The sequence below is a fragment of the Ctenocephalides felis genome, unplaced genomic scaffold (assembly GCF_003426905.1).
Source record: "Ctenocephalides felis isolate EL2017-DRISC unplaced genomic scaffold, ASM342690v1 CF-g0.4_SCAFFOLD_03572, whole genome shotgun sequence".
Classification (NCBI taxonomy): domain Eukaryota; kingdom Metazoa; phylum Arthropoda; class Insecta; order Siphonaptera; family Pulicidae; genus Ctenocephalides; species Ctenocephalides felis.
Window position 1 is genome coordinate 40,020,159 of NW_020539726.1, and position 14,534 is coordinate 40,034,692.

Below are 14,534 nucleotides of genomic sequence, written 5' to 3' on the forward strand. Positions count from 1 at the left end.
TTTTGTGGACCTTTGTTATTAACCTAATTATTTTTATAATTACTGTCCGATAGTCCGGAATTATCGATAGTCCGACATGGTGATCGATTCTGAGAAATGCGGACTAAAAGACTTCTACTTAGTGTTAGACATCATTGACCGAATTTTGTCAACGAAATAGATTATAGAAAAACAACCAAATGTGTAGTATAAAAAGTATAAATTTCCTTATTAAATATTTATACAGTTTATAATAATTATAAATTTTTTACATATATATATATATATATATATATCTTTTATACTTATCAATCACAATTTTTTATCACTGGCCGTTGACCAAAGTGGCACCACCAGAACCACCAGCACCATCAGCAGCCGGTTGTTCGTGTATTTCTTCCCTGATTTTAATCTTTCGCAGATTCCTTTCAATGTAGTCCATAACAACCGAATTACGTTTTTCGTGTCGATAGCCCAAATATCTTTTCAAACTGTCGCACTCTGCGATGTACGAGAGCCAATATTCGTTGTAGGTTAGACACAGGGGATTACCCACGATTATCAGTTTGCTTTTGGCTCTTGTCAGTGCTACGTTGAATCTCTGAAAGGGTAAAAAGAAGGGTGATATAGATAGACAGATAGAATGGTTAAATTATCAAAGAAAAAGTAAATGTTTTCGTCAAAAAATCCAATTTGCTAATTTTATGTTTTCTCGACGTTCCAAGTCATTGTGAATCGTTTGAGACCGAATTTAAAAAAACAGAGCGTTTAATATTTGCCGCAGGAATTTGTTTTGTGCTCGTTGTATTATGTTTAAATTGCACTTTCTAGCAGTACCCAAAGTTCATATCCGTAGGTCCACACGGGTTTGACTACCGCCTTATATATAAGTAATTTGTTCTAAATTGATAATTCTGACTTTCTGTTCAGAAACCAATAATTATTTTTAAAGATTAGATCTACTTGTTGTCTTAAAAGTATAAAGTGACTCTACTGTCGACGAAACTAAAATACAAAACGTAAAAGGGGCTTTACAGACAGAGCAAACAACTTATGGTACAAAAAGGACTCTACTGATAAGCAAACTAAAGAAGCGTCCATTAATCACGTGATCGATTTGTTAGGGATTTTTGAACTTTTCCACCCCCCCTTTATGATACGTCGTGATGTTCAAAATTACCCCCCAAGCCCCTCTAAATCGTGTATTTTAGTTACGTAACATTTTTCGAACAAATTTTTCGAATTTACTAAAGAATCGTAAAATTTGTATTTTTTTCAAAATTTAGGTAAAAAATAAATACGTTGTATCTTACTAAACCTCTTATATACCTCGTTGTATCAAACTAAACTAAATGGAAGTGATTCCATGGGATTTTATCGTTATTTTTTGTCAAACTCCTCTCTCTCCTGAAGGCTTCACGTAAAAAGAACTCTACTGACGAGCAAACTGTGAATAACAGATATAGGGTATAAAAAGGACTCTGCTGACAAGCAAACTAGAACAAGAGATAAAATAAAAAAGGACTCTACTGACGAACAAACTGCGTATTAAAAAAAAATGGGAAAACAAACTTCTCCTTGGGGAAGTTAAAAAAGTCTACTGATGAGCAACTTAAAGTTACAAGACGAATTAAAAAGAGACTCTACTGACGACCAAATTCAGGTACAAGATAAAGTAGACAAAAGGAACTCTTCTGTTGAGAAAACTACATAATCCGAAAATAAATCAGGAAAAGAACTCTACTGACGAGAAAATTAAAGTACAAGACAAAGAGTTTATCCACTCATGACCAAACTAAAATGAAAAATAATAAAAAGAGACTATACTGTCGAGCAAACTGCGTTTTTCAAACATGTCGTACAAAAAGGACTACTGACGAGCGAAAATTTAATGAAAGATAAAGTGAAAAAGGACTCTACTGACGAGCAAAATCATAAAAAAATTAATATAATTTTAAAATAATAACTATTTAAGAATGCAATAAAAATCTAATTTTATATGAGTAGTTCCTTTAACATCAGAATTACTGATTAAGAACTTTATGATTCAATTATATGCTATAATTCATCTTATATTTTTGGATATATGTTTTTTCAGATTTCAAACTTAAATTTTTTTAAAAATTTCTTCGTAATTATTTAAAAATAATTAACACTTATTCCAGGCAGTCAGAAGTTCATTTTCACAATTTTTGTTAATTTTCATAAAATTGAAAATAAATATTCAAATTATGGATGTGAGAAGCTATTTTAATAGTCTTTTTCATTGTAGTTTCATTGGCAATTAGGGCATCGTGCCTTAAGGCAAATTGCTGGAACTTCCCGTACCAAAAATTATTATTTTTTTTAAAAACGATTAACATTTTTGAAAAAAATTTACTTCGAAAAAATAAGATTTTTGAGAAACTATAAATTGGACAAAAAATTACTTTTTTTTGAAAAAAAAATTTTTTTTTTTTAAATTTTTTTTAAAAAAAAATTTTTTTAATTTTTTTTTTTTGAAAAAAAAAATGTTTTCTTTATTTTGACATATTTTGGAAGATCTGAACTTGTTTTTCAAAGCAATCGTACTGCTTTAACTGCATAGAGACAAAATATAAAGCGCGTAAGCGCCGCGTTGCTGTCTAACGGATAAACATTTGTACGGAACCCATAGGAATGTAAACAAAATTTATACTTATTGTTAAAATCTCTATAAAATATCTGATCATTTGATGTGCATATGTCTAATGATCATTTTTGACCGCCAAATGGCATTTTTTTTTACTTTTTTCGTTAGATCTCCGAAACCGCTAGACCTGCCTTTATGAAAATTTGATCAATTCTTTATCATGTCAATACAAGTAAAATGTTTTTTGAATTATTAAAATCGGACGCTCCGTTCTCTTAAAAACATAGTTACCGTTTTTGGCGCTTTTTGCCCCGTATCTCCATAACGTCTGGACCTGCCTTTGCCAAAAACTATCAACACGTCTCCTTATTAATACGAATCGAATGTTTTTTGAATTATTCAAATCGGTTGAACCGTGTTCCCGAAATCGTCGACACAAATTTGTATCCGCACGCACACACACACGCACACACTCATCCATTACATACATACATAATTTTTTTTCAAGGTATGCCAAAATGTTAAGAAACCTCTGAAACGTAAAGATATATAACAATTTTCATTTTCGATTTTTTTGCGATTACTATAACTTACCCTACGGGAAGTTAATAACATTAGATATTTGATGGATAGTTGTAATTTTATTGTCATGTAAGAGCTACCGAGTCAGTTTAGACCTACCTATTGCTTTTCGAAAATTTCGAAAATCCGGGACAAATATTGTTTCTAGAAAAACCCGGGACAGGGTGGAAATCTGGGACTGTCCCCGCCAAACCGGATACTTATGGTCTCCTTATTATTACCCCTATCAAAAAGTTTTGCAACTTGTCTTAATGCAAAATGCCACTTTTAACTAGTTCTATTTTTAACTTTCCGTGGGGTACGTTATAGTAATCACCAAAAAAAAATCGAAAATGAAAATTTGGCATACTTTAGCAAAAAGTGATGTATGTGTGTGTGTGCGTGTGCGGATACAATTTTTCGTCGACGATTTCGGGAATACCGATCAACTGATTTGGAAAATTCCAATCAAAAATTTGTTCAAAACTTTTAAAATATTTCAAAATAAAAAAAACATTTATTTTTTCCAAAAAAGTTTTTTTAGAAAATTTCAAATTTCTCAAAAATCTGTTTTTTTAAAGTTCTAAAAAAATGTTTTTATCTTTTTTAAAAAATTGATTTTTGGGTACGGAAAGTTCCAGCTACTTGCCTTAAGGCAAAATGCACTTTCAACTAGTTCTATTTCTTACCTTTTCATCAACCAAGAACCCAAGATTGTATCTTTTGTCGTACTCGAGTAATTCGGATCGTCCTCTGACCGTAGATATGATCATGATTCGTTTCTCTCGTCCTTGAAATGCTTCCGTACTGCCAACTTCAATGTCTCTGAATTGGCCTCCCATCCTTTGTAATGAAACTTTGATTTTGTACACCTAGATAAATAAAATATCAATTGGAAAAAGATTTATATAAAAGCACAAATTCATTTCTAAAGGTTTAAAAGTATTGAAGCAACCGACAAAGAGGCTATGAACATTTATCGTGTATCATTTACCATGGATCGGAGACATGGGCTCTATGAAAGTCTGGAAAAATTGGACCGATAACAATTACAGATTTGTGGTTTGTTATGCTCAACGGACTTGCATTTTACTACTTATTATTATATATGATTATAATTAGAAATACATTACCCACCTGTTTAATGTAAGGCGATATGATCCCAATGTCAGTTCCTCTTACTGGGGGATTCATTCTTCTCGTATTTCCAAATTCATTGAGTAATTTCTGTACGTATTTTATGACAACGTCCTTCTCCATCATATTGAAATAACTGGAAAACAATCATTTGATAAATTTTCAATATTATATCATACTAAAACAACAAAGAGAAAAATCGCTGTATAAATGTTGTAATATCTTTATAAAATCTTATAATTAGTTATTAAAACGTTGCAACCAGTTTGAAAATGTTGCAAATTTCCTTAAATCATGATAAATTTCCAAAAAGTTTTAAGTAATCTAAAAACATTCCAAATTGATGATTGTTTATAATGTTGAGAATTTTCTAAAAGTGTTGCAGACTAGTTGAAACCATTGCAAATTGTCCAAAGCCTTTGTAAGATGTCTGAAAACATTCTAAAATTCTTGTAAGTTGAGTGAAAATGTTGCAAGGCGTCTAAAAGTATTGAGAATGGTCTAAAAGTGTTGAGAATGGTCCAAAAAGTGTTGAGAATGGTCCAAAAGGTGTTGAGAATGGTCCAAAAAGTGTTGAGAATGGTCTAAAGAGTGTTGAAAATAGTCTAAAAGCGTTGAAAACAGTCTAAAAGCGAAGGACGATCTAAAAGCAAATTATCTAAAAGTGTTGCAAATTATCTGGAAGTGTTGTAAATTATATAAAAATGTTGCAGGTTGCCCGAAACCTTGTTAGTTGCCCAAAAAACTTCAAAAAGTGTTGCAAGTCGTCTAAAAGTGTTGCAAGACGTCTGAAAATGTTGCAAGTTGTCTGAAAGTGTTGCAAGTTGTCTGAAAATGTTGCAAGTTATCTAAGAATGTTGCAAGTCGTCTAAAAGTGTTGTACACGGTTTGAAAATGTTGCAAATTCGCTCTGAAAATGTTATAAATTGCCTGGAAAAGTCGCAAGTCGTCCAAAAGTGTTTCAAATCATCTGAAAACGTTGCAAGTCGTCTAAAAGTGTTGCAGGTTGGCCAAAAACGTTGTAAGTTGCCCAAAAAATTCAAAAAGTGTTGAAAGTCGTCTGAAAACGTTGGAAGTCGTGTCAAAATGTTGCAACTCGTCTCAAAATATTGCAACTTGTCTCAAAATATTGCAACTCGTCTCAAAACATTGCAACTCGTCTCAATATATTGCAACTCGTCTCAAAATATTGCAACTCGTCTCAAAATATTGCAACTCGTCTCAAAACATTGCAACTCGTCTCAAAATATTGCAACTCGTCTCAAAATATTGCAACTCGTCTCAAAATATTGCAACTCGTCTCAAAATATTGCAACTCGTCTCAAAATATTGCAACTCGTCTCAAAACATTGCAACTCGTCTCAAAATATTGCAACTCGTCTCAAAATATTGCAACTCGTCTCAAAATATTGCAACTCGTCTCAAAATATTGCAACTCGTCTCAAAATATTGCAACTCGTCTCAAAATATTGCAACTCGTCTCAAAATATTGCAACTCGTCTCAAAATATTGCAACTCGTCTCAAAATATTGCAACTCGTCTCAAAATATTGCAACTCGTCTCAAAATATTGCAACTCGTCTCAAAATATTGCAACTCGTCTCAAAATATTGCAACTCGTCTCAAAATATTGCAACTCGTCTCAAAATATTGCAACTCGTCTCAAAATATTGCAACTCGTCTCAAAATATTGCAACTCGTCTCAAAATATTGCAACTCGTCTCAAAACATTGCAACTCGTCTCAAAATATTGCAACTCGTCTCAAAATATTGCAACTCGTCTCAAAATATTGCAACTCGTCTCAAAATATTGCAACTCGTCTCAAAATATTGCAACTCGTCTCAAAATATTGCAACTCGTCTCAAAATATTGCAACTCGTCTCAAAACATTGCAACTCGTCTCAAAACATTGCAACTCGTCTCAATATATTGCAACTCGTCTCAAAACATTGCAACTCGTCTCAAAACATTGCAACTCGTCTCAAAACATTGCAACTCGTCTCAAAATATTGCAACTCGTCTCAAAATATTGCAACTCGTCTCAAAATATTGCAACTCGTCTCAAAATATTGCAACTCGTCTCAAAATATTGCAACTCGTCTCAAAACATTGCAACTCGTCTCAAAATATTGCAACTCGTCTCAAAATATTGCAACTCGTCTCAAAATATTGCAACTCGTCTCAAAATATTGCAACTCGTCTCAAAATATTGCAACTCGTCTCAAAATATTGCAACTCGTCTCAAAATATTGCAACTCGTCTCAAAATATTGCAACTCGTCTCAAAATATTGCAACTCGTCTCAAAATATTGCAACTCGTCTCAAAATATTGCAACTCGTCTCAAAATATTGCAACTCGTCTCAAAATGTTGCAACTCGTCTCAAAATATTGCAACTCGTCTCAAAATATTGCAACTCGTCTCAGAATATTGTAACTCGCCTCAAAATGGTCTAAAAATGTTGAAAATGGTCAATGGAAAAGTGTTAGAAATGAACTAAAAGTGATGCAAGTCATCTAACAAAATAGCAAATTGTCCAACAATGTTGCAAATCTTCACTGAAAATATTTTAATTAATTTATTAACAAAGTCAAAAATTTTGTGTGTGCTCCAACATGTAATCCAATGTAAGTAGTTCAAACAACTGTAAGTGGTTTAAAGATGTTGTTGCAGATTCAAAAATGTTGGAAATTGACAAAAAAAAGTTGTATATTCACAAAAAATGTTCTAAATTCTCAGAAAATATTGTGGATGGTCTTAAAATGTTGTAGATTGCGTGGAAAATTCACTAAAAATCAATTTCTCCCACTCTTTATCTTCATTTCAACATCAACATCAACATCAACAAAGTTGAGTTTCATCTACTTACTATTATTTTGTGCTCCTTTATATATATTTCAACCTACCTCGGTGAGTGTCCTTGTCTACATTCACTAGCCGAGACTCCATAAAATTCGATAGCTTCTCCACCGAATAATAACTCATCCCACACATCACATTTGACAATAGGATCCGATAATGCTTTTTTCGAACAAGGCTGTAAAAAAATATATCTGAAAAATTTATACTTGGGATAATTAGATTTTAATATTACCTGTAGTTCGTTATCATAGAAAAATTTGTTTGGTATTTTAATAATATCAGGATGGGAACGGAAGTTCTTAACCAGTTTTGTGATGTACTTTTCATCTCTGTGTCCGGCTTTGCTTTCGTACAGTTTATTGGTCAACATCAACCTTTCCATCAACGATATACCTAAACAATAATGATAGACAAATTTAAATATAATACATATTAGGGAATGCAATACCGATGGAAAATTTCAATACCGGTATTTCGGTAATTTTTAACAATTTAAAAAAATTATATCCAATATATTTAATTCATTATCACTTCACTATCAGTATATTGAGTACTTTTCACCAAAAACAAACTTATGAGTAAGAAAGACCAAAAACTCAAAAAGATCATATTACATTATTATAATAAACTGTATTTCCTGTATCCGATGTGTTAAATTAGCATAATCACCAAAATTTAAAAAAAATAATTTTTCTACAATAATTTAAGATCGGATTCTTTGTCGAGATAAATAATAAGCTACTATGATTATTGAGGATTGTTATTCAAAACAATGTGATGCTTCTATAGTATTTTCAAACTTTAAAACGTTTTCGAAAAATAATATTTTATAATTGTAATAAGAAGCAAAAATATTTAGTAATTATCATAATTATTATTTTATAATTTTATTTTATAATATTTTTACAAAAACCTTACAATGAATTCTTATAATTACACATACACAAACATAGTTAATCCTTCAATATTTGTTTGCCAATATATAAAGAACATTTTATTTGCGGTGTTATTTTTTGAGACCCTTTGCTTAACTTTATTTTAAATGATGAGATAATAAATCAACAATAATAATTAATCACAAAATTTTAAAAAATTAGAGATTCTTGTTTTTAAAATACATCAGATACAAATGCTTAATTATAGTGAACAATTTTAACTTTAATACTGTATACTTGTTTTCAGTATTTAATTAGTAAAATATTTAGATTATTGAAGTTGGATTCAGTTTTTATAATTATTATGATTATGTTAAAAAAAAAGCTAAAAAAAAAAATAAAAAATACGCAGGAGTAATCTGTATGATATAAAATATTTTGGCGCAAATATCACTTGAAAAAACGTTACATTTTTACATAAGATGAAACAAACATCATTATCTATCAGTCCAATTCTATTTATTGTAACATGATATGAAGCCCTTTGGAAAGCAATAAATATTCAGTTTATTGACGAGTTGAGATAATATTCGACATTTGTTTATCCTATAGAATCACTAGAAGATATAGCTGTTTATGCGATTAGGGAATTTAAAGATGAATTTGTTCCGAGAAATTTAAACTTTAGGGTGTTATGTATCAAATAGACACGCGGATTACCGCAGCCTTTTTGAAGTTTGTGACCTTGCTCATTGTACGGTCAAACGAAAGAGAAAGAAGATTTCATGAAAATGTCAAGAATGTAGGTGTACCAACAACAAAGATCAACAAAAATCACGAACAGTAATATGTAGAATGATGCGGCTATCTAAGTTATATTTAACCTAACATTATATTGACAAATGGTCATATAGTATTTGATTTTGACTTGCATGAAATATATCATGCATATATATAATTCGTATGTATGAATATTTATAAACAGTTTAATTTTTTTCTCAAGTTTGATTGAATATTTTATTAAAATTCAACATAACATAAATTTGTATGACTTGTAAATTTGTCAGTACATTATTGACTTTACTGATATATTATTGATATTTCATATGGGATTTAAACAAAAACAATGAAATGCATAATTGTAATGAAATCTTTATTAAAGGTGAAATAAACAATACACAACCTAACCTATTTAAAAGAAATATTTAACCTATCTTTGACATTTAGCCTAAGCACCTATATCGAAAAAACATAAGATAAAAAAACAAATAATATGATTGATAAACTCCATTCACATAAAAATCTTATAATAAAACTGGTCTAACCTCTATCTACAACACTACTCAAAGAAAAAAAGAAAATTCGTACCGATCGAGAAGGCCATTAAGAACGACATGACAAATTTGATATTCCCATGCGCGAAGCACAATTATGGTCGGCAGACTTGAATTTTACACAGCCAACTTCGCAGTGTTCTTACACACCAATACATGCACAACCGTACAATGAGCTACTGTCAAAAAGACTGCGACTTGATACTCTTATCAAATAGCGCTTATGTAAAAATACCGAAAATACCGGTATTTTTGGAATAAATACCGTTAAAAATACCGCCGAAAAATCGGACGGTTTACCGGTAATCCGGTATACCGGTATTGCATTCCCTAATACATATGAATAGCATAAAATCTCAATTACCCAGTCCAATGTTCTTAACGGTATGACTCTGGCAGATGGGTCCCAGTTGTTTCGGGTCACCAGCCAATATCATTTGACCGTCTTCCTTCAAGAGTCCAGCCAATGGTATCAGAGTTTCTGTTTCCATCGATTGAGCTGCTTCGTCAATGACGAGGTGTGTGAATTTAAGATCTTCGTCTCTCAAAAACTTAGTCGGTCTGAAAGAAAGAAAGTGAGGAAAACTAGATGTGAATGGCATTGTTCCTTAAGGCAAAAGAAATGTAAAAATTTTCAATTTCGATTTTTGGACGATTACAATAACTTACACTACGCAAAGTAAATAATTAACATCATAACACAAATATTTTAAATGTATTACTTACTTTGTGTATTTTCCTGCCAACATCAACGTACAGACGACAACTTTGTAATTGCCACTACACAATGCAGAAGTTTTGACTTGGACAGCCCCGCAAGCTTTTCCATTAATTGGATCTAATTCCAAATTGCTGTACGCATATATCTCTTTGGGTATGGAATCACTGAAAAAATATAAGTATATACATATATATATATACATATATATATATATATATATATATATATATATATATATATATAATCTCGTGTCACGATGTTGGTTCGCGATGGACGCCCAAACTACTGAACCGATTTTAAATTTTATTAGCTCATCGTGTGCATATATATCCAACTTAGGTTATAGGAAATTTTGAAAAGTAAATTTAAAATATAAATATATAATTTTTATAAATTTCTAAAAAATTTGACAGAAAATGGCCAAAAAAACAAAACACTAAAATGACAAATGTCAAAAATTATGGAAAATTCGAGAAAAAAAAATTCATGATTTTTGAAAAAAAAAATTGACAGTTCAAAAAATATAATTCAAAAACATGTACATATATAGATATATCCAACATTTAAATCCAAATTTGATGAAATGCTATATTCAAAATCACTTTATAGTTTTAAATCTAATTAAAAATCAATGCTTAAAAATTTGAATAAATTTTGACATGTAAAAAAATTAAATGTGATTTGTCACTATTTATAAAAATAATTATATAAATAGATTTACGATTTAGATTTAATTGATTAGCTTACCAAATTATTTCGGAAACCAAAACTTCATCAAAACATTATAGATCAGAGATCACAATAAAAAAGCGGCATATTGAATTTAAAATTAATCATAAACAAAATTTTGACATTTCACAAAAAATGTTTAACGACTTACTTCAATAAGAAGGAAATAAATTAATTATTCCAAGTTATGTTATAGGCAATATTGCCAAGCAAATTATAGATACAAAACATTATTGTATAATAAATATTATCATATTATATTAATTTTGGACCAAGAAGGAAATATTTTGACATTTATAAATTTAGTGCATATTGGATATATGAAATTGACATTCACTATTTTTCAATTAAATGCAAATGTAAAGAATCAAATATTTATATAAAAAATTGTATATTTAGATAAAGATACTGCGTTGATTTAGACTAAAATTTAATTTATCCTTTAATTAAAAAGAAAATTGACATAAACAAAATTAAAATAAACAAAACACTATGATTCGTTGGAATTATTTATCGGAGTCTAAAGTAATTTGTGTAATTAAAATATAATATTATTATTAATATATCAGTTAAGATATATTTTGATTGTCATCGCAAATGCTAATCTTACAGGAAATTGTAACCTCTTAAATGGAATAGTACAATCTGAGGGTATCATTGGAATCTGATAAAAACAAACTAGACAAACTAAATATTATATCATATTATATTAAAAATATTTTGACAGTTATAATTAATTTGAAATAAAATGCAAATGTAAAAATCAGATCTTTATGTAAAAAAATATTTATTTCCACAATATTCCTGTGTTGATTTAGTCAAACTTATGAATTTAACAATTATATAATTATTCATTGATGACTTAAAATAATTATTAATTTGTTAACAAATAAATAATATTTGAAAGAAAATTTTATTGACATATATGACATGACAAAAGTATAATGAACAAAAAACTATGATGCGAGTGAATTAATTTTTAAAGTATGAAATGTCAAATAATTCTGAAAATAATAACAAGTTTTAAACTATCTATTAAATATTTGATTTTTGGCACTTTTATTAATTTTTTATCAATTTAGGCATATTTTTTATGGCAAAACAACGTTTGCCGGGTCAGCTAGTATTTATAATATATATATATATATATATATATATATATATACATATATATATATATATACATATATATATATATTAACAATTACAGTTTCCACTTACAATTCTCTGTTAGCCGAATGTATCCGAATCAGTTCCCCTCGATTAAAGTACGGTCTCAATTTACAAGTCAGCATATCGCATGCCATATTTGCAGGTGCACAGACCAATATTTTAGGATTCTCAACGTGTTTGATTATTTGCACAATAGCTTCAACAATCGTTACAGTTTTGCCTGTACCAGGTGGCCCGAATAGAATATAAGGAGCAATGCCTGAGGATTTGTTCACAATGTTCTCGATGGCCACTTTCTGTTCCTTGTTGTCACAAATTAGCTTGTTCATGTAACTGAAATAGAAAAAATATAAACGAAAATTGTAAGTAGTGGAAATTACTGGAACTTTTTGTAACTAAATGATTTTTTTTATTATAATATCTGTTATAATTGTTAAATAATTTAATATCTAGTAACAATTTAACATAAATTTAAATAAAAAAAGAGTAAACTAAAAGAGAGTATTTTCATTGAAATGATATCCGTATTATGATGATTTAATATAAAATAAAAGCAAATAATGATAATAATAAAATTAATAAACTAGCTGTAAGTGGAATTCTGTCTTGAGGCAATTATGGCATCGTGCCTTAAGGCAAATTGCTGAAACTTCCCGTACCGTAACGAAATGTTCGAGGAATACTGAATGTTTTCAAATAGATTATTATAAATATTGTAACATTGTCTAATATTTATACGAATTATATAAACTGAATTGCAGAGTTGAAATTATTTGTAAAGTAATAAAAACTGAAATATTTTTGATATACAAAAAACTAAAAAAAAAAAATGGAACAAAATTTTTTTTTCCAAAATCAATTATTTTGTTAAGACAAGCAGAAAGTTCTTTGAATCATTTAAATCGGACGCTTAGTTCTCTCAAAAATTGCCATTTTTTACATATTTAGCTCCGTATCTTCAAAATGGCTGGGCCTGCCTTTGCCAAAAACTAATAAACACTTCTCCCAATCATTACTAATTGAATGTTTTTTAGATCATTCAAATCGGATACTCTGTTCCCTCAAAAATTCGATTTCTATTTTCTGCACTCTTTGCTCCGTATCTCCGAAACGGCTGGACCTGCCTTTGCCAAAAACTAATCAGCTCTTTTCCCTATCAATAGGAATCGAATGTTTTTTGAACCAATCAAATCGGTTGATCCGTACGCCCGAAAACTTGGGCGAAAATTTGTATCCATACATACATACACACACACACACACACACACATCCATTTTTTCTGAGGTATGCCAAAACGTTCAGAAACCTTCAAAACGTCGAGAAATGTAAAAATTCTCAATTCCGATTTTCGGCCCATTACAATAACTTACCCTACGGGAAGTTAATAAAATAAATAAAATTTCTGAATAATAAAAATAATACTAGAAAAACAATAAAGTGAAATTAAAACAATACTGTGACAGATAATAATAAATATAATATAACAAAATAACAATATCAGAAATAATAAGATAATATAATAATAATAATAGTAATATTAATAAAAGATTATTATATATACTGTAACTTTCATTATTCGTATTTTATAAATAAAATATTTAATATTATCTCATATTTATAAGAATTATATAAACTGAAATGCAAAGTTAAAATTATTTATTTAAAGTATATAAGTGGCGTTAGAAATTTAGTTAAATAAAAATTAAAATCCAAAATTTAAATTCCAAAATAATTGGCATCGTGCCTTAAGGCAAATTGCTGGAACTTCCCGGCAGCGTAATTTAAAATTTTTAAAAGCTTCAAATTTAACCCTCCGTCGGTCGGCGTGGTCTGGCCAGACTTTTTTCGACTTCAATTAAAAAAAAAAATGCTTCTAGTAATCCTATCGACTTGAAATTTCTTGACTTTTCCTAAAATTTCATTGGCTGTCGATCAATGAAAAAATCTGGACGAAAAATTGTACAGAAGGATAATTATAAGGATATTAACTTTTTTATACTTCGAACGGTCGGAAAGGTCTGTCTAGACCACCCATACATTTTGTATGAAATGTACGCTTTTTGATATATGTAAACCAGTATTTTGTCTTTCTTCATGGTATTTTCTATTCAAACTGCGTTGTTTATATTCTTTGCTATGTGTTCTAACATGAATGTTAGTATTTTCATGACGAGAGTTCCTTGAAAACCTACCAAACTTATTGGTAATCGCAAACACTGAGAATCGGATGAGTAATGCACACATTCATTTCAAAGGCGCCGAAAAAGAATAAATATTGTTTTTCATTGATTTAAAACAGAAAAATTAACAAAAAAGCAACGATTTTTTTATATTTCTTGATTTTTTTTATATAATCGTTAATACATAAGACACCAAAAACTCATTTATCCCATATAAATGCATGTAAAATGAATGGTGGTCCAGCCAGACCTTTCCGACCGTTCGAAGGTGAAAAAATATCCGACCGACGGAGGGTTAAAAAAAGAGATGGATTTAATAATTTCGAAATTTTTGAAAAAAAATGTGGATTTACAACTTTTTTTTCAAAGCAGC

At 29.6% G+C, this 14,534-nt stretch overlaps 1 protein-coding gene across 2 annotated transcripts in view; it reads right to left on the minus strand.

Moving 5' to 3' along the window:
- Positions 1-283: 283 nt before the first annotated feature.
- Positions 284-14,534, minus strand: part of LOC113387673 (putative helicase mov-10-B.2) — a 39,186-nt gene continuing 24,935 nt past the window's right edge. For both annotated transcript variants that reach the window (XM_026625031.1, XM_026625032.1), the window contains exons 13-20: positions 12,030-12,314; positions 10,085-10,243; positions 9,723-9,919; positions 7,382-7,542; positions 7,194-7,324; positions 4,289-4,424; positions 3,841-4,023; positions 284-580 (exon numbers count right to left, since the gene is read on the minus strand). In XM_026625031.1, the coding sequence (XP_026480816.1) occupies positions 305-580; positions 3,841-4,023; positions 4,289-4,424; positions 7,194-7,324; positions 7,382-7,542; positions 9,723-9,919; positions 10,085-10,243; positions 12,030-12,314 (1,528 nt within the window). In that variant the 3' untranslated portion in view covers positions 284-304. The remainder of the gene's footprint in view (positions 581-3,840; positions 4,024-4,288; positions 4,425-7,193; positions 7,325-7,381; positions 7,543-9,722; positions 9,920-10,084; positions 10,244-12,029; positions 12,315-14,534) is intronic.